We start from the raw sequence: 20288 nt of genomic DNA on the forward strand, positions 1-20288 counted from the left end.
CCATACTAAACATGAAAAGGGTTCATTAAGGTGCAAATACCCTTGCCATGACTGTGCATACTGAGGCATCCATTACCACCTCCAAATATATGCTCAGTAGCCAAAAACACAAATGGTAAAGCATATGCATTGTATTTATTTGTATCTATGTGAAAACTATACATATAAAGCATGCTCATACCTCTTTGGTAGGCCTCATTTTACACATTTGTATTATTTGAGCCTGGGACTAGCTTAGCGCTCTGACATTTTTCTTTTCCCTGTAATGACTTATAGTCTAGTTTCTTTAACATCATACTTCAATTCTTACATTGAAGAACATTAAAAATATTCACAACTTGGCATTAAAAAGTAAACAAGATTTTGTATATATTTATATATATGATTTTTTTTATTTGGAAGTTTCAGAATACACATCTGTAGATCTGTGTCTCAGAGTACACAACTGAGTGGTACACTCACCACTTTAATCGGTACTTATGAGGAAATATTTTGTTATGAAGATATTCAACAATGTCTTCATTGTTTTGTAATTGATCAAATTCATAAAATGGGATCTGAAATAGAAAAACAAATTGTTAATAAATGCAAATATGTATCTCAGCAAACTGGTCAGCTGCACACAAAATTATTAACATTTAGTTATAGAATGTTTTTTTCTTTAATAATCTGTTGATTACTTTAGGTTATGCCTTACATCTGAAAGTAAAGGTACAGTAGTCAGTTTTTGTTTTTTTGCTCTCCTCATTTGAGGAAGCACTCCAACAGGCCAGAATGATTCAGATGGAGTCACAGAGAAAGAGGTGCATAAATGCGGATCCGTCTGCATTATTCTGGCCCCATGAAGTAACGGAGCAGATAATAAGGAGAAGAGGGTGAGGAAAGAACAAGGAAGACAGAAGAAATAATACAGAAGACCACAAAGAGGCAAGATAAGAAGCAGGGCTCCCGAAAAGGAAAGCGGGAAACAAAAGCAGTTGTGAGAGAAGGTAGCGAAAAATGCAAACGAAAATGTGTTTTTTCAGAGTTCTCTGGTTTATTTTCATTTATTTTATTTATTTGTTCATTTCGTACCAATTAACAAAATTGCCAACTTTCATTTGAATTTTAATTTGTATGAAAAGTAAAGTAAACTAGCAATAGTACACTGTGCATCTAAATGGAGCTCTTTCAACTATATGTAAAGGCTTTGATCTCAGAAACACGTGCAGCCATCCTAGTGACAATAAACACTGGTACTTTTTAAAATGTAATATTTTTTATTTTTTTTTAAAAAGCACCTGTCGTGTAGACCTGCTGCTGGTACCGAGACACAGTGACATAATATGCTTATAAAACCAAGTCTGAGTTATAAAATATAAATCAAAAATAAATTACTGCTTCTGCTCTCTCTTGTAACTAAGCAGTAAAGGTACAAAATGGTATTTAATACATCCCAAGAAGCTCAATACTAAATAAAAAAAAAAAATATTTCCTTTTTTATTTTTTTTTTAAACAGTTCTGGATTACATACTGTACGTATCAGTCATTTGTATGTTTTGTAGTTCCCTTACATTGGACCAACACGCGAATATTTACCATACTGCCTGTGGTAAACAATAGAATAGCTCAGCCTTAATCACATAGACAGATAATCTGACTAATGAAAGTCTATGGAGGAACAAATCTTATTAGCCATAAAGAATCAATTCAGTGTGGTGTTGAAGCAGGGAAAATTACCCCAAATACTGGATGGCTGACAACAATGGCAGCCTCTAGGTCTGCAGATAATATAGTTTTATTGTAACAAAATGAGATTAAACCTGTTTTTTGTCAAGGTTAGCCCACATTTACAGCACTGTGTTTCAAGGAGTTTTTTTTTTTACATGGCACTCCCCCTTTGACACAAAGTAAAATCATCTATAAATTATTATTATTATCCTTATATTACATAGTGCCAACAGTTTACGCAGCGCTTAATACAATACATAAATTCAAGGGATATGACAAGACAAGAATTGACAGACTAAGACAAACCGATACATTTGGTGGAGAGAGCCCTGCTTGCAAGCTTACAATCTAGAGGGAAATGGGGTGACAAACATAAGGATCGATGACAAGGATGTTCTAGCAGCTAAGATGGTATGCTTCTCTGAAGAAGTGGGTTTTTAGATGTTTCTTAAATGTCGGGAGGGAGGGCGAATGCTGAAAGTTCCTTGGGAGTAGATTCCAGAGATATGGGGCAGCTCGAGTGAAATCTTGTAGACGGGAAAAGGAAGAGGTGATGAGTGAGGAGGAGAGCCTTAGCCCATGGGAGGAACGTAAGGATCGAGTAGGAGAGTATTTGCTAATGAGGTCAGAAATGTACGGAGGAGCAGTATTATGGATGGCCTTATATGTCAGTACCAGGATCTTAAATTTAATTCTAAAGGTAATTGGGAGCCAGTGGAGGGTTTCACAGAGGGGGGAAGCAGAAGAGGAGCGACGTGCAAGGAAGATGAGCCTAGCAGCGCCATTTAGGATAGACTGTAGAGGAGAGAGTCGAGACAGTGGAGTGCCAACCAGAAGAGTGTTGCAGTAGTCAAGACGGGAAATGATAAGTGAATGAACCAGAGTTTTTGTGGATTCTTGGGTGAGGAATGGGTGGATACGAGAGATGTTTTTTAGGTGCAAGCGGCAGGATCTGGCGAGGGACTGAATGTGAGGGATGAAGGAGAGGTTTGAGTCAAGGATGACCCCAAGGCATTGGGCCTGGTTAGTAGGAGAGATAGTCATGTTGTTAATAATGATAGAGAATTCAGGTAGTGGAGTGGAGAGAGGGAAGATAATGAGTTCAGTTTTAGAAAGATTAAGTTTCAGGTAGTGTTGTGACATCCATGAGGAAATAGCAGACAAGCAATTGGTAATACGGGACATGAGAGATGGAGAGAGATCAGGAGAAGACAGGTAGATTTGGGTATCATCTGCATATAGGTGATACTGGAGGCCAAATTAGTTGATTAGTTTGCCAAGAGAGGAAGTATAAAGAGAGAACAGCAGAGGGCCAAGGACTGAACCTTGAGGGGGGACACCAACCGAAAGTGGAAGGGGTGATGATGTCTTGCCAGAGAAGTTGACAGAGAAGGAACGGTTAGACAGATATGAGGAGATCCAGGAGAGAGCTGTATCTCGAATGCCTATAGAAGCAAGTGAGTCTAGAAGAAGGTGGTGATCAACAGTATCGAAAGCAGCAGAGAGATCCAGTAGTATTAGAATAGAGTAGTGACCTTTTGCTTTGGCAGAGAGCAAGTCATTGGAGACTTTTGTTAGAGCTGTTTCAGTAGAGTGAAGGGGTTTGAAACCAGACTGTAGAGGGTCAAGGAGGGAATTGGAGGAGAGGAAGTTAGTGAGGCGATTCTACTAGGGCTGCAACTAACGATTATTTTAATAATCGATTAGTTGGCCGATTATTTTTTCGATTAATCGATTTTTTTTTTTTCAATTTAAAATAATGTAATAAAAAACGTACAATTTACACTTTCATCTCTTTATTGCAATGGCCTCTCTATTCACCTTCTTATTTTACTGACATAATAATAAAAGCTACAAGAACCCAAACACAGTGTTTCTCAAACTAGGTTTCAATACAGTTATTAGTAAATATTAATTCATATGTTAACTATTTTTCATATTTAATAAAAACTGAGAAAAAAGCCTTGTTTAAATTTTTTTTATTTACCAAACTGCCCCCGGTTATGCACATCTGACCCCCAGCTTGCCACTCTGCCCCCATATATGCCTTATACCTCTTATATGCCAGTGATATGCAACTGAGCCCCCTGATATCCCTTTTACCCCCAGATATGCCTAATATCGATATGCCTTATACCCCCTATATGCCCTGAAATTCATAACACCCCCCCATACACCACTATAACTCACCCATACACCACTCTGGCTCCTCCCCTCCCATACACCACTCTGGCTCCTCCCCCTCCCATACACCACTCTGCCTCCTCCCATACATCACTTTGGCCCCTCCCCTCCCATACATCACTTTGCCTCCTCCCCCTCCCATATACCACTTTGCCCCCTCCCATACTCCACTCTGGCTCCTCCCCCTCCCATACATCACTTTGGCCCCTCCCCCTCCCATACATCACTTTGCCTCCTCCCCCCTCCCATACTCCACTCTGCCTCCTCCCCCTCCCATACATCACTTTGGCCCCTCCCCCTCCCATACATCACTTTGCCTCCTCCCCCCTCCCATACATCACTTTGCCTCCTCCCCCCTCCCATACATCACTTTGCCTCCTCCCCCCTCCCATACATCACTCTGCCTCCTGTCAGCCACGGAGGTTCACAAGACACCAGGGAGCCGGGTAGAGAGGCAGAGTGCCGTATGGGAGGGGGAGGAGCCAGAGTGGTGTATGGGAGGGTGGCTCCCATATACCCCTCTGACTCATCCCCCTCCCATACACCGCTCTGCCTCTCTACCCAGCTCCGTTACTGACAGGAACTTTCACTGCAGCTTTATAGAAGCCTCAGCGATGCAGTCCCCCACCGGCTGACAGAGAGGATGATCCTCTGTCAGCCGGTGGGGGTCTAAACGATGCGCACAGACAGCCTCCGTTACTGCCCTTAACTTACGCTGAGGCTTCTATGAAGTCAGTAACGGAGACGGGTAGAGAGGCAGAGTGATGTATGGGAGGGGGGAGGAGTCAGAGGGGTGTATGGGAGGGGGAGAGAGACGGAAGTGAGAGACCGGCCGACAGTGAGGGGAATCCAGGTCCCCTGCAGCGTTGCGGGGGATGTGGATTCTAGTGTTATAATCCGATCTCTGTTTGAGGTCAGATTATAATTTTTATAATCGATAAAAATCGTTTCGATTAATCGATAATGAAAATCGTTGACAACGATTTTCATTATCATTATCGATTTTCTCGATTAGTTGTTTCAGCCCTAGATTCTACACAATCCGTTCAAGCAGCTTAGAGGTAAAAGGAAGCAGAGAGATAGGGCGGTAGTTGGTCAAACAGACGGGATCTGAGGAAGGATTCTTTAGAATTGGTGTGATTAGTGCATGCTTGAAGGTAGATGGTACAGTTCCAGATGATAGAGAAAGATTAAATAGGTGGGTAAGTGATGGACCAAGGGATGGACATAGAAACTTTGTGAGGTGTGAAGGGATGGGGTCGAGGGGACAGGCTGTTGGGTGAGAGGAAGAAAGAAGAGTGGCTCTCTCTTCTTCGGTTGTAGGGGAAAAGGCAGTTAGTATAGTAGGAGTGGAGGGAGTGGTGGTGAGTGGTGTAGGAGGGAGTTGTAAGGAAGAGAGGTCTTTTCTAATAGTCTCGATCTTCTCTTTGAAGTGGGTAGCAAGATCTTGGGCAGTGAGAGAGGTTTGTGGTGTGGGTGTGGAGGGACAGAGAAGGGAGTTGAAAGTAGAAAAAAGGCGTCGTGGGTTGGAAGAAAGAGAGGATATGAGAGTGGAGAAGTAGAGCTGTTTGGCGAGAGAGAGGGCAGAGTTGTAGGTGTGAAGCATGAATTTATAGTGAGTAAAGTCTTCGCTGGATTTGGATTTTCTGAAGTAACGCTCAGCCGTGCGGCAGCACTTCTGAAGAAACCGTGTGGTTTTGGTATGCCATGGTTGGCGTTTAAATTGTCGGGGGTAACATGTAGTAATTGGAGCTATGGTGTCGAGGGATGAAGCAAGTGTGTTGTTATAAAAAGAGGCTGCTGTGTCGGGGCAGGAAAGGGTTAACATGGAAGGTAAGAGAGGTTCAATTGAGGCTGACAGTTGGGTAATGGTATTGTCTGGTAAATAAATAAATAAATGTTTGTTTTACCTGTACCACATCATAACCAAGCAGCCGCAAATGTCGTTGTTTGATGTATTCTTTCCCAATGAGATGATGGCTGTTGCAGCAAAACCTTTTTTGACCGTCAATGCAGACCGCTATTCTGTTGATGACAAAGTACGTTGTAAAACTCAGACGCAATAATATTAGGAACAATTCAACATTCACAGTATCCAAAAAAATAAATACACTGTCGGGATGCTTGCTGGAAAGGTACGGAGCGTAGAGCAGGGTAGCACCAGATGGGAGGAATAAGCCAAATACAAAGTCCGAGTGATAAATCCGGGTCAGGGCAGGCAGCGAAGGAGCAATAACGAGAAACAAGCCGAAGTCGAATACCAGGAGGTCAAACACAAAAAGGCAGGATAAATGGGGAATCACACAGAGCAGAACACAAGGCACTAGAAGCTCAATAACTAAGCTCAGACTGGAGGGTGAGCTGGGTTTTTATATCCTACAGACCAGGTTCCTCCCACTGACTCACAGGTGTTACCACCTACACCTGTGAGCATAAGTAAGGTTACTTTTGTCTGCCCTGCACTACCGTGCGGCGGACAGCAGATGGCGCATGAGGACGGGATCGTGCGGGAGCGCGCCTTGCAGCAATTGCCGCAGGCGGCCGTTGTGGCCGAGTGATCCGCCGCGTGGCTGGCGGCACGGGAGACATGGTAGGAGGACGGGGACGCAGTCCGCCCCGCAACGGAGCACGGTGTCCAGCCGAAGACCCCGGTAAGGGGTATGATGAGGGGCTGGGGGCCTGACATACACAGTCAGTAATAAAATAATGGGTGCCGTTATCTTTTTGCACATACTTTTTTTATATATAGATTGAAGATTTTTCAAGGTGTTCCTTTTGCAAATGCATGGTGGATTCTGTAAAACCCCCGCATATGCATCTATCCCCCTGCCGCCAGTTCTTTTTTGACCAAACAGCTCTCCCTGCACATAATATACTTACCTCTAAAAGCTACAGCACTGACTTCATGAATGCGGCAAGTGCTCCCATTGATTTTTATGGGAGTGCTTTCCTGCTACTGATTGGCTGCTTTAAGCAGCCAAACAGTTGCAGGAAATGTTGGATCATGAAGGGCTGCTTTAATTGATGTTGCAGGGGCACTTAAAGCACTGTTAAAAACCTAATCGACTCTTCATTTAATAAAGATAACAAAGCCACTTACTACAATATTAACAAGGTATGAATAATATTGCTATATGTTTCTGGTTTGAATTTAGATATGTACTTCCTCCAGCGATGTCAGTGGAACACAAGTCACGAAATATGCAAACATGCCATGAGAAGTGAACAAATATTATACTAACCTTCTGTGAACCTCTTCATTTTGAAAGGCTGGCAACACGAACCCCTCTTCATCCAACTTGATCTCTACATCTAAAAAGAACACAGAACAACAAGGAACATATGATACCTGTTTCATGGTCTCCAAATCTTAATTTCAGTCACACTTCATTTTTCAGTTAAAGGGACAGTCCAGTTAGCAAACCTGTATTTTTATTTTTTAATGCATGCTGGTGTCCATTGTTCCCCAGAGCATGCATTCTTAAGTTACACAACTCCTCCAATGGCCCTCTAATGAAAAAAACTGCATGCATTAGTTACACATGCTCAGTAGCGCTCCCAATGATGTCAATGAGAGCTCATTAATGGAAGTAGTAGCAGTCAATTGCAACTATGCTACCAAAATGTGTGTTTCAGAAACATTCATTCATACTACTGCTTATTATTTTACTGGGAGATCAGACCCCATTCACTAGAATGGAAGTTCAACAGAACATGTGCAAGAGGTACCAAGCAATGCTCCTTTTCAGTAAAGGCAATTGGAGGAGCAGTTAATAAGACAAATGTCTCCTTTATAACTCTAAACTAACTAGCAATTTGCATGCGCTAAAATGCAGAGGGCTCTATGCAAAATGGCTGGGCTGCTGCTTTAAAATATAAAGGCATGTACTGTAGGTGCCAGTATACGTGATAAATGCCACAAACCCTGGGGGCAAACAAGGCAGTTCCAAAATAAGAAAAATGTTTTTAGATATTATTTTCACTGGGTATGTATAATTATGTATTTAAATTGAATGATAACATGACAAGTGCTTTTACATTTTTATCACATAACTGATCTGATCACTGATTAGTGACATTTTAGGTCACTGTTTTTTGTTTGGATTCACCTATCAATGTCAGTGGCCTAAACTCGTCAAAAGTGATCTGGTCATATTTTTATTTACAATAATTATTTTATTATTTTAACAATTTTTAACCTAATAAATTGCTATCTCATCAATGATTAATGACTCTTTAGGTGACTGATTATTGATCATTTTCACAGATTGTCAGCCAATGACCTAATCCGGTGGGTATATATTACACACAAGTACTTCATATTTACCTGCAAAATTTAGCCTAAAGCTAAATTTGCATATTATACACAGACGTGTATCACAGCCGAGATTCTAATTGCCGATCTTACCCAGTGTGTAGCAGTAAGGAGACTGTACATGGGATGCAAAATACATTCTTGCCCCCAAGATATCTACTAATCCAGACTTCACTCTGTTGTACAGATGAACATCTAATGGGGATTCCAGGGAACAGCCAGTTGTAGAGAAAGTCTTCAGTCTGTATTTAGGAAGAAGAGTTGGGCCCTGCAATAAACAAACATAATATAAACGGATAAATATTGCTCAAAAGAAACACACAGACACACTGAGGTAGCTCTGAGGCTTGAAGAACCGCTATCCGAAATGCGTTGCTTTTAAAGCAGCACCTTAATTCTTTTGTGTTTTCCAGACCGGGTAAACTATTGTACAGATAGTGTGTTTGTATAGGTACATACATTTTTATTTTCAAATCTTATTTTCTTGTTTTTTCAAGTGTATATATTCATTTTTTTATATCTGGGAACATTTCCTGAAGTGATATATTTTTTTTGTGGCATGTATACTTACACAAGTGTTTTTCTACTTGAATATGTCGTTTGTCTTTTTATTATATCCTTATATTTAATCAATAAATTATATATTTTTCTTAATCCAGTGTTTGTATTTTTCACTTTATATTATTTTTTCTACACACACACACACACACACACACACACACATATATCTGTCCATTTTTGTTGACATTTCTGATTTCTCAAAAGAAGTTACTGTTATTGCCCAGTACAGTCGGTATAAAACAACGTAATGATTAACCCCTTCAGGACCGGGATTTTGATACTAACGTGTCGCTAAAGGACCGGAGCCGTTTTTGTGTTTTTGCCATGTCTTTCTTCAACTGTAATTTCTCTCTTATCAATTGGTGCACCCACACAAATCATATATTGTTTTTTTCAGCACAAGTAGGGCTTTCATTTGAAACCATAGTAAGCTGGGTAGTACATTGTTTTGTTTGAAAAAAACTGGAAAAAGTGGGGAAAAAATGAAAAAATCTTTTTTTTACAGTTTTGTATACATACAAATTGTACACACATTAAACCAATGGGAAAAAATTATCCCAAATATATTCATTAACTTGTCCTGATTTGGAAACCACCCAACATGGCCAGGATTTTTATCTATTTTGACCAGTATAGGGCAAATATTGCAAGGCATGCATCACGTTTTTGAAATGTAATTTTTTTCAAATTTGGCATGGTAGTCTAATAACTGCAATAGTTGTCACAGATACTGATTACCCCCCCAAAATTATATGTTTATGAACAGTAGATAAGTCAAGGTGTACAACTAGGGTCATTTTGACACTTTTCAAACAGGGATTTTATCGCCAATTGCTGCCAAATTTTGAGGTATTTTTATATTATTTTTTTTTTGCATATGTTGCAATGTTGCTTTAGATTTTATATTATATTTTGTATAAAACATGTGCAACTGCAGAACAAAACACCAAATTGTGTTCACCAACATCCCCCGGTTCCAACAAGGCCTCACATGCATGGTTCATGCATTTTTTGAGGAAGCTATGAGGGCAAAACTGGAACATGCGCATTTTCGTTTCCACATTTGGAATTTTCAGAAATTGGTTTCCTGGGCCCATATCCCATTTGGGACATTTTGGAAGCCCCCTGCTGTAAATTACCCCATAAAAGTATATATTTATGAACAGTAGACAAGTCAAGGTGTTCAACTAGGGTAGTTTTGACAGTTTTCAGCTAGCCTTTTCTTCACTGATGTCTGCCAAAGTTCACGGAAAATTAATTTTATTGCATTTTTAACAAATACATTTCAATGTTGCAATTTATTTCTTGCACAGCATATGTGTAACACTGGAAAAAAAACACCACATTTTGTTCACCAACACCCCCCCCGTTCCAACAAGACCTCACATGCATGGTTCATGTATTTTTTGAGGAAGCTATGAGGGCAAAACTGGAACATGTGCATTTACATTTTTTTAAATATTTTTTTTCATCAGATTACTTGTAAGTGACAGGTTTAGGCCGCTGACATCAATCAGGGAGACCGATCAAACTTAAAATGTCACCGACAAGTGATCAGGTAATAATTATGATTTTTTCATTTATTAATAATTTGTGTTTTTTCATAATTACCCTAGATGACCCCTCTCTCTTTGTAGAGCAGGGTCATCCGTGGGCTGCCATAATGATCCGATCACTCCTATTGGCCAGGAGCGATCTGATCAGCCCAGCCCAGCATTTGACCTGGAAGCACCCTGGACTTTCAGGTCAGTGCTGTTATTTTTTTTTAATTATTATTATTTTATTAATTTTTTTTAAATTTATATATATATATATTTTTTTTAATTATTATTTTTTACATATTTTTTTTTAACTCTTTCAATGCTGATGCTCCATTGAAGCACAGCATTGATTGATATTTAGTCCCCACAAGCTTGTGGGGACTAATATTAACCCCTGCAATGCTGCGATGGGGGTCATACACAATCGCAGCATTGAAGGGGTTAATTGAGGAAGAGGGGGGTAGGGGTTAACTGAGGAAGGGTGGGGGGGGGTCTGGTCTCCACACTCATGTGGAGACCAAAGAACCCTGTCTCCCTGTCCCTGAAGCTGCCTCTGGCAGCTGGGACACAATCTCCAATAGACTGGAGATTGTAGGGGAGGACTTCTGGGGTCTCGTTTTTGCTGTTGCTGGTCTGCCTGGGCTTCCAGGCAGACCACCAGCAGCAGAACCCCCTAAAAAACGGGAATTAACCCCTTCAATGCCGCGATCGCGGCATTGAAGGGGTTAACGCTGCACTGACGCTCTCATGGAGCGATCAGGCAGCAGGGGGGTGTTGGATCAGACCCCCCCCCTTCCCTGAAGCTGCCTGTGGCAGCTGAAACCGCGATTGCAGATTTTTCTGCAATCGCTGTTTCTGCCTACAAAATCACTCCGTGTGAGTGATCGTGGGCTTGGGGGCGGGCTTAGACAGGCTGTGCTGTCTGCCCAGGACTCCTGGGCAGACAGCAGCAGCAGCGCCCCCACGATCACCGCGATTGTGGTGATGTGGGGGCGTTTTTTGGAGGAGACGTACCTGGAACGTCCCGGTCTACCGGTGACTGTTAACCAGGAAGTACCAGGTACGTCCCGGTACTGAAGGGGATAATATATGCATTAAGCACACCACTAAAAGATATTAACACAAACATTCTCAATGGAAATCAAATTTATCAACCCATGGTCTGGATATGGAGTCACACTCAAAATCAAAATGGAAAACCACACTACAGGCTGATCCAACGTTGATGTAATGTCCTTAAAACAAGTCACAATGAGGCTCAGTAGTGTGTGTGTGTGTGGCCTCCACGTGCCCGTATGACCTCCCTACAACGCCTGGGCATGCTCCTGATGAGGTTGCGGATGGTCTCCTGAGGGATGTCCTCCCAGACCTGGACTAAAGCATCCGCCAACTCCTGGACAGTCTGTGGTGCAACGTGGCGTTGGTGGATGGAGCGAAACATGATGTCCCAGATGTGCTCAATCGGATTCAGGTCTGGGGAACAGGCGAGCCAGTCCATAGCATCAATGTCTTCCTCCTGCAGGAACTGCTGACACACTCCAGCCCCATGAGGTCTAGCATTGTCTTGCATTAGGAGGAACCCAGGGCCAACCGCACCAGCATATGGTCTCACAAGGGGTCTGAGGATCTCATCTCTGTACCTAATGGCAGTCAGGCTACCTCTGGCAAGCACATGGAGGGCTGTGCGGCCCCCCAAAGAAATGCCACCCAACACCATTACTGACCCACCACCAAACCGGTCATGCTGGAGGATGTTGCAGGCAGCAGAAGTCTCCACGGCGTCTCCAGACTCTGTCACATCTGTCACACGTGCTCAGTGTGAACCTGCTTTCATCTGTGAAGAGCACAGGGCGCCAGTGGCGAATATGCCAATCCTGGTGTTCTCTGGCAAATGCCAACCGTCCTGCACGGTGTTGGGCTGTAAGCACAACCCCAACTGTGGACGTCGGGCCCTCATGGAGTCTGTTTCTGGCGGTTTGAGTGGACACATGCACATTTGTGGCCTGCTGGAGGTCATTTTGCAGGGCTCTGGCAGTGCTCCTCCTTGCACAAAGGCGGAGGTAGCGGTCCTGCTGCTGGGTTGTTGCCCTCCTACGGCCTCCTCCACGTCTCCTGATGTACTGGCCTGTCTCCTGGTAGCGCCTCCATGCTCTAGACACAACACTGACAGACACAGCAAACCTTCTTGCCACAGCTCGCATTGATGTGCCATCCTGGATGAGCTGCACTACCTAAGCCACTTGTGTGGGTTGTAGACTCTGTCTCATGCTACCACTAGAGTGAAAGCACCGCCAGCATTCAAAAGTGACCAAAACATCATCCAGGAAGCATAGGAACTGAGAAGTGGTCTGTGGTCACCCCCTGCAGAACCGCTCCTTTATTAGGGGTGTCTTGCTAATTGCCTATAATTTCCACCTGTTGTCTGTTCCATTTGCACAACAGCATGTGAAATTGATTCTCCATCAGTGTTGCTTCCTGAGTGGACAGTGTGATTTCACAGAAGTGTGATTGACTTCGAGTTACATTGTGTTGTTTAAGTGTTCCCTTTATTACCGTATTTGCTCGATTATAAGACGAGGTTTTTTCCAGAGCAAATGCTCTGAAAAATACCCCTCGTCTTATAATCAGGGTCGTCTTATAATCAGACCTCAAATAGGTCTGATTATGAGACTAAGATCCAGATCCCCCGCAGCGATGCAGAGGACCTGGATCCTCCTGTGTTAAACCCCCCCCCCCCAACTTACCGGTGCTTCTGAGTCCCCGGTGCTTAGTCCGGGCTGCGTGTAGAGCTCTACACGATACAATCGCGTAGAGCTCTACACGCTTCCCGGACTAAGCACTGGGGACCCAGATGCAGGTCCCCTGCATCCTCCTGTGTTAACCCCCGACCCAACTTACCGGTGCATCTGAGTCCCCGGTGCTTAGTCCGGGCTGCATGTAGAGCTCCACGCGATATAATCGCGTAGAGCTCTACACGATACAATCGCGTAGAGCTCTACACGCTGCCCGGACTAAGCACTGGGGACTCAGAAGCACCGGTAAGTTGGAGGGGGGGGGGGGCATAACACAGGAGGATGCAGGGGACCTGCATCCTCCTGTGTTATGCCCCCTCCAACTTACCGGTGCTTCTGAGTCCCCGGTGCTTAGTCCGGGCAGCGTGTAGAGCTCTACGCGATTGTATCGTGTAGAGCTCTACGCGATTATATCGCGTGGAGCTCTACATGCTGCCCGGACTAAGCACCGGGGGCTCAGATGCAGGGGACCTGGATCCTCCTGTGTTATGCGCCCCCCCAACTCAGAAGCACCGGTAAGTTTGGAAGAGGGAGGGAGAGTGTTAAATGGGGGGTGTAAGGCATTTCTGGAGGCAGAGTGCTCTGTGAAATGCTTTTTAACCCCTTTAATGCCACTCTGCCTCCTGAAATGCCTTAAACCTCCCTATATGCCATAATATGCCTTTTAATCCTCTAAGTGCCAGAGTGGCATATAGGGTTAAAAGGCATATCATGGGGCACAGTGGCATATAGGGTTAAAAGGCATATTATGGGGCACTGTGGCATTTAGAGGGTTAAAAGGCATATCATGGGGCACAGTGGCATATAGGGGGTATAAGGCACTTCTGGGGCAGATGTGCATAACTAGGAGGCAGGTTGGAAAATAGAAGGAAATAAAACCAAAATATTTTTCTCAAGCATAGCTTTTATTAAAAAAAGTGTTTAAATGAATTAAAATTTACTGGTAAAACTTTTTTCCTATAGGGTCATCTTATATTCAGGCTTTTTCTTTTTTTCCTAAATTAATATTAAGATTTGGGGGGTCGTCTTATAATCAGGGTCGTCTTATAATCGAGCAAATACGGTATTTTCACCAGTGTATCTTCATCAACTGCACCTTATTCAACGTTTACTACCGAAAGCATTATGCAATTTATACTTCAAAACACATGCTTGCAAAACGATACTATACCTCATAAAACGGGCATTCCAAGGTAACAGCGAGAAATAGCTGCATTTGGCACCTTGCCTGGCCAGGCGTAATCTCCTCAACAGTGAGTATTCTATTATCCGGAGTGAAGTGGGGATTTTATTTAATCTCTTCGTGATCTTTACATCCTTTTTTATTTTGTATTACTTATTATTTGTGTCTTGGTATTCTGTTGTGTTTTATACATATTTGTCGTTTTATATGATACATATTTATCAATAATAAAACATGGCTTTTTATGTTTATACTTTGGCTTACAGCTGTCTTTTTTTAGTTTATCCTTTGTCATTCTAGGTTTCCCTTGCTAAGTGGAACAGTATTGCTTCTCAATATATCTAAGGCTGGGAATTATTTTATTCATGCATTTTGCATATTTGGGAATATACATTATTAATCTATTACTTGAAGGTGGGTTATTTCTTTACATAAATGTATACACATATTGCACTTGGAGTCACACTAGCGCTGTATCTTTAAGTCTTTTTCTTTTGCATTGCAATTTATACTTCAAAACACATGCTTGAAAAAAATGATACTATACCTCATAAAACGGGCATTCCAAGGTAACAGTGAGGAATAGCTGCGTTAGCTGTGATAGCGCAAATTTGTCCAAGTTTCCAGTCTGATCTAAAATGTAAAACAAGCATTTAGAATATTACTCATAAGTAGTAGGTTTTTACCATTTACAAGCAATTTAAACACAATGCATGCGTTAATATTGACACATAAGCAAAGTAATTGTACAATTTGCCTCATGAAATTATTAGTAAGTTAAGATGCTACCTTTTAAAGGCCTTTTAAAACTACTGTACCATACTATAAATATTTTTAGCAAATGAAATCCAGTGAACTTGGAATTTATAGGTATATTTCACAAGCAATCCATGAACTGCAGGTTGGTTTTTAGAGTTTATGTATTCAATTGAGTGCACCTGTACCATCAGGCAGTAGGAGCAGAAAAGCTTTACATTTTTGGCATGTAAAAAGCAGTAATTCCATGTACACTATATTTATATATAAGGGGGCAACAATATCTTGCTATACACTAATTTTATATAAAGTAAGTTTAGTAGAAGTGCTAAACGTGTGATATGCGATTCTTCTAAGTTTTACTGTTGCAAGCAGCCATACTTTTTAAGAGAAAGTGAGTAATAAGTGTGAAAAAACTGAAATGGTTGATTATCAAAGCAGACTGGCATTAAATATTACATTAAGACTAAAACCACATGGGCTATTTGCAGATGTAGTTTTAAATGTAGTATTTCATATCTTAAAACATTCTTGATTCATGTTATGCTTTTCTAGTGCCATCTAGTGGTTAAAATATGTTAGTAATCTAACAAGTATTTCACTGCAGCAGAGATTCCATAGAACATTTACAGATCTTCCTGAAACATATTGCCATTCTATATTGTTTATGGTATTTTGCAATAGTACTAAAACAAGTCATCAACATTCATTAAACATTAATAGACTTTTATTAAACATTTTCATAGACAACCTCTCCCTCAAAACCCCTTAAACATTTTTTTAGTCTCTTGGTTCTTTCTAATGAGAAGTTTCTTTTATCTTGTAAGAGTTTGCTGATCCCTTTTTCTGAAAAAAAATGTATTGAAACTACTCCAATGAATTTAAATAAAAAAATATATATACCATATTTGCTCGAATATAAGACCACCCCCGAAAACTTGAAGCCTGAATATAAGACTACCCTATAAGAAAAAAAAGTTTTACTAGTAAATATTAATTCACATGCAGATATGCCGTATATCCCCTATATGCCACTCTGCAGCAGCGGAGGTTGCCTGCGCGCACCGCACAGACGTCCACCAACCAGAGAGGAGGATCCAGGTCCCCTGCAGCGCTGCGCGTGATCTGGATCTTAGTCATGTAGTCAGACCTCTATTTGAGGTCTGATGAGAAGACGACCTCGAATATAAGACGATGGTTATTTTTCAGAGCATTTGCTCTGAAAAGAAAACTTGTCTTATAAGCGAGCAAATACGGTATATTAGTTGATGTATTTTTCAGGAAAAGAAGTAGATGAGCTGCCCTTTTTTATTTTAAGGGAAATTTCCAAAAATGACAAATAATTGAAGACAATGATTAGGCAAGTTTCAAAATGAACGAGGTATTAAAATATACAGTATCTCACAAAAGTGAGTACACCCCTCACATGTTTGTAAATATTTTATTATATCTTTTCATGTGACAACACTGAAGAAATGACACTCTGCTACAATGTAAAGTAGTGAGTGTACAGCCTGCATAACAGTGTAAATTTGCTTTCCCCTCACAATAACTCAACACACAGCCATTAATGTCTTAACCTTGGCAACAAAAGTGAGTACATCCTTAAGTGGAAATGTCCAAAAATGTGAGGGGTGTACTCACTTTTGTGAGATACTGTACCTTGTTTCTAAAACAATGGTATCCTTCATCTGTATTTATTTAATTAGGTTTTTACAAGCAGTTGTTTTACAACACTATTAAGATGTACCTAGCTCGTTATAGTATCTTTTTTTTTTTTTTAATATCACTGTCAGTTACTAATAGGTTACTTACATTAATATGCTAAACCCTTCATACAATATATTGTGTACATTCTGTAAACTCATTACTATGGTTTTGTTTTTTTTGTAGTTTATCATATAATCACTTGCAATATTTTCATCCAATCAGTGTTGTCACATTAAGGCTCAGAGTGTATGGATATTGGCACCTATTATTTACTTTGCAGACTAAATGGGCCCATTGTTCCTTCGATTTAAAAAGGGAGCAATTCCCTTGTAGCAGCCAATCAGTGGCCAGAATAGTTGGACCACACAGGGGTAGTAGTGTAGCTTCTGTAGCAGGCTGCCTCTTTTTTGTCAGGTAAGCATTTTAATTTTGTCTTGCCTTACAAGAGCATATCGTAGTGCATAAGAACTCATAAGCATGGGAGAAACTCTTGCTTGTTCCTTTTGGGTTTGTTACATGACTGGGAAGTTATCTCTCCAAATTTTAGAGATTTTAGATTTTTTGTTTATAGTATCAATCCATATGATAATGCACAGCAACAAATCACGTTAAAACATTACATTTAGACAAAAACAAGACCGTCTCACCGGCTTCGCTCAATTCTACACTTACAAGGCCATTTCAACATTAATGTCAATTTGGGAGAGCGCCACCAGCAAGTCATAGAGAGAAGATTTGTGCAGTAGAGTGGTCACATTACATGCAAGACACCCTACAATTTATATTGGGGAACACAGGTGAAAAAAATGTAATACTGATAGCATCACTTAAAATGCAAATTAATGTGCAGTTGACTTCTGATTATGTTCTGCCAAGGAGCCCCCTTCTAATCTGTTAGAGATAAACAATACCAAACATAGGCATTTACATAAATACCATATACAAAAATAACAAACCTCACCTTGCAGTTGCTGCAGAAAATAAGGATTGAAAATCTTAGCCAAGAAATTTACAGGAAAGCGCCCTAAGAGTATGCATGAGTGCAGAAGGTTAAGCAGGGTGCGTGGATGGAACTGAGAGAAACGGTTGCTCAGAATTCTCTCCAGCTTTCTAAATAATGTTGCAGCATTAGGTGGCAAGTAGTTCAGCTTTCCAAATGGTATAATTTGCTGAGCAATCTGTAGGGTGGTGAAATTCTCGGAATTATATACAAAACTTTCAGCCACAGCATCAAAAATAGGCTTGGAAAGGATCAGCTTTTTGTCGCAGTACTGCATTACGGTGCTAACTACCTGTGGTGACATAGAAAAGGCCATTTTCGAGACATGCCTTTCCAGGGCTTCAGTGAAGTATTTGTCACTATGTTCAAAGTTTGTCATGGCTACTAACACTTGCACAAGCTCTTCATCTGTAAAGTAAGGTATGTGCCTTACAGAATTTTTGCACAACTTTATCACCAACGGAACAGCTTGTCTTTGCTCAAGAACCACCAAGGCACTAAGTATGGAGCTAATCAATCTTGGATTCAGTTGAGAGGTGATATATATTGTTGCTTTGTGCATTTTATTTAATAGACCCTGATATTGCCCCCTCTCACCCAAACCAGCTTGAAGCAAGCTATAAACCATTGCAATTTCTTCAGGTGACCATTCATTGACATTCTTCTGCTGCACCTGATCCATGATAGGTTGCAACATAGCACATTTGGGGCCTTCAATTTCTAGTAAGCTTTCTCCCAGAATGCAAAGGTTTTGTATACTCATCTCTCCTTTGTCCAGACGTTCTTGGCTTTCGGACACTAAACGCACCATCAAAGTACTCCAGGGGTCTACACGTAGTTGAACCAGGCCTTTTAAAGAATTCACAAGGCCAGTATCAGATAGCCTCTGAGAATTTTCCTCAAGTTGTACGCAAATAGCTTTAAAAACAGGATTTTCAAAAACATCACAAGGATTTAAAAGGATTCCATTTTGCGTTTCGACTTGAACAATCCTAAGCAAAGCTGCAGATAACATAGTGTCATTCAAAAACCCAACTGAGTCCAATAATCTAAATATTTGCTTGCAAGAACCAAGCTTACTAAGGTCTTCCATGAATCTCTTTTCATCTACCTGCTTTTGACTGCTCCCAGTATCTCCATGGTGGCGCACAGAGCACCCTGCTACACAAACGTGGGGATAGAAGGCAGAAGAAAGATGTCTTCTGCTCATCAACGGAGCCAAGCTTGGGGTGTTCCTGAGCGTTTTACCACCGCAGCATATTGTGCGCATAAACCTCCTGTCCGTCTTTATACTTGTTAAGGTTTCACTTATGTTTCGTCCGAAGGCACTTATCACGAAAGAGGTGCAAGAACGAAAACCGTGCAACTTCATTAAAGCCATATTCCTCTGTCTAAAATTAGAAAGAAAATGACAACCGTGAAAGAAAACAGTTCATGATCCTGGCATAGGCAAAGTCTGCTGAATCCGGTGCTAACAATATCATCTATCACAGGATCTCACAGACTGGTAAAACAGTATTTTAGCAAGATATAAATGTTATAAGCTACACCTTATTTGGGAATGTAAGATAATTTTGTAGAAATTACTTATTCGTAGTGAAGGGCATATTATGTGTGCAAACATGTTCTTCAACAATGGGCAGAAATTAAACATTATTACCATCCACTTCATTTCTGTCAATTTAAGTAATTAACTGTAAACCGGAAATTCTAAAGTAACAGCAATGTATACATTATAATATTCAAAGTGTGGGCAAGGAAAAAAGAAAAAAAGCAGTAAAATAATAAGTGCAATTAGGGTTCCTAATTCCCTAGTTTTATTATTGTCCTTAAGGCATTTTTTATGGGCATATAGGGAAAATGCTTACTATCTGTGGTATACACATGAATAAAATATATATTTTCATAAACTGAATCAAACCACTCCCATAACTTACAATAGCCAATTTAAGAAAAATATAATGGGTAGTTACAGTCTTTGAAAATACCCCCATATATTTGGCTACAGCAGCAAAGTAACCTGCCAACTAGAAATGTATAAATACTTTGCATTATTGTACAAAAAACTACAGTAAACAATAATATATATATATATATATATATATAATCAGCAAGGACAACAACTAATCCAGTTTACAAATATGTCCCACAGTTATAATTTTTTTTTTTTAAAAACAAACGAAAACACATAATGGTATATATGGACCAATCGACTTTAAACCAAAGTTACCCTTTAACGATGATGTGCATGTAAGTCAGCTACTCACGGTATACAATTATGAAATATTTATATGATTTCAAATTACCTTCGGCGATAGCAAGGCTATTAACCCGGATTACAATCATTGGGTTATGCGCGTTTAACTTTAACGACGGAATGTATAAATGTAAAGTCAATTTTTACAAGGTGGAGCATGGCTGAAACTGACAGAAAAACTATATAAGAGCATTCCAATTTACGGTTGCCCATAACAAAAATGGCTCCCCAAGACAAAATCAAACCAGGGTTTGAACAGACCGCTCATCCCTTAAGAAA

General features: G+C 40.7%; 1 protein-coding gene across 1 annotated transcript; it reads right to left on the reverse strand.

Annotated features, from left to right (window-relative positions):
• Positions 1-458: 458 nt before the first annotated feature.
• LOC149283166 (FAST kinase domain-containing protein 3, mitochondrial-like) lies at positions 459-19133 on the reverse strand. The gene is made up of 6 exons (XM_089497898.1): positions 17714-19133; positions 14834-14919; positions 8303-8477; positions 7137-7206; positions 5805-5919; positions 459-557 (listed from the first exon to the last, which is right to left on the reverse strand). The coding sequence occupies exons 1-6, from the start codon at positions 19131-19133 to the stop codon at positions 459-461; spliced, it is 1965 nt and encodes a 654-aa protein (XP_089354024.1).
• Between the last annotated feature and the right edge of the window lie 1155 nt (positions 19134-20288).

This window comes from Sceloporus occidentalis, unplaced genomic scaffold (assembly GCF_023333645.1).
Source record: "Sceloporus occidentalis isolate IW3139 unplaced genomic scaffold, rSceOcc1.0.p SCAF_110, whole genome shotgun sequence".
In the NCBI taxonomy this organism is placed as follows: domain Eukaryota; kingdom Metazoa; phylum Chordata; class Lepidosauria; order Squamata; family Phrynosomatidae; genus Sceloporus; species Sceloporus occidentalis.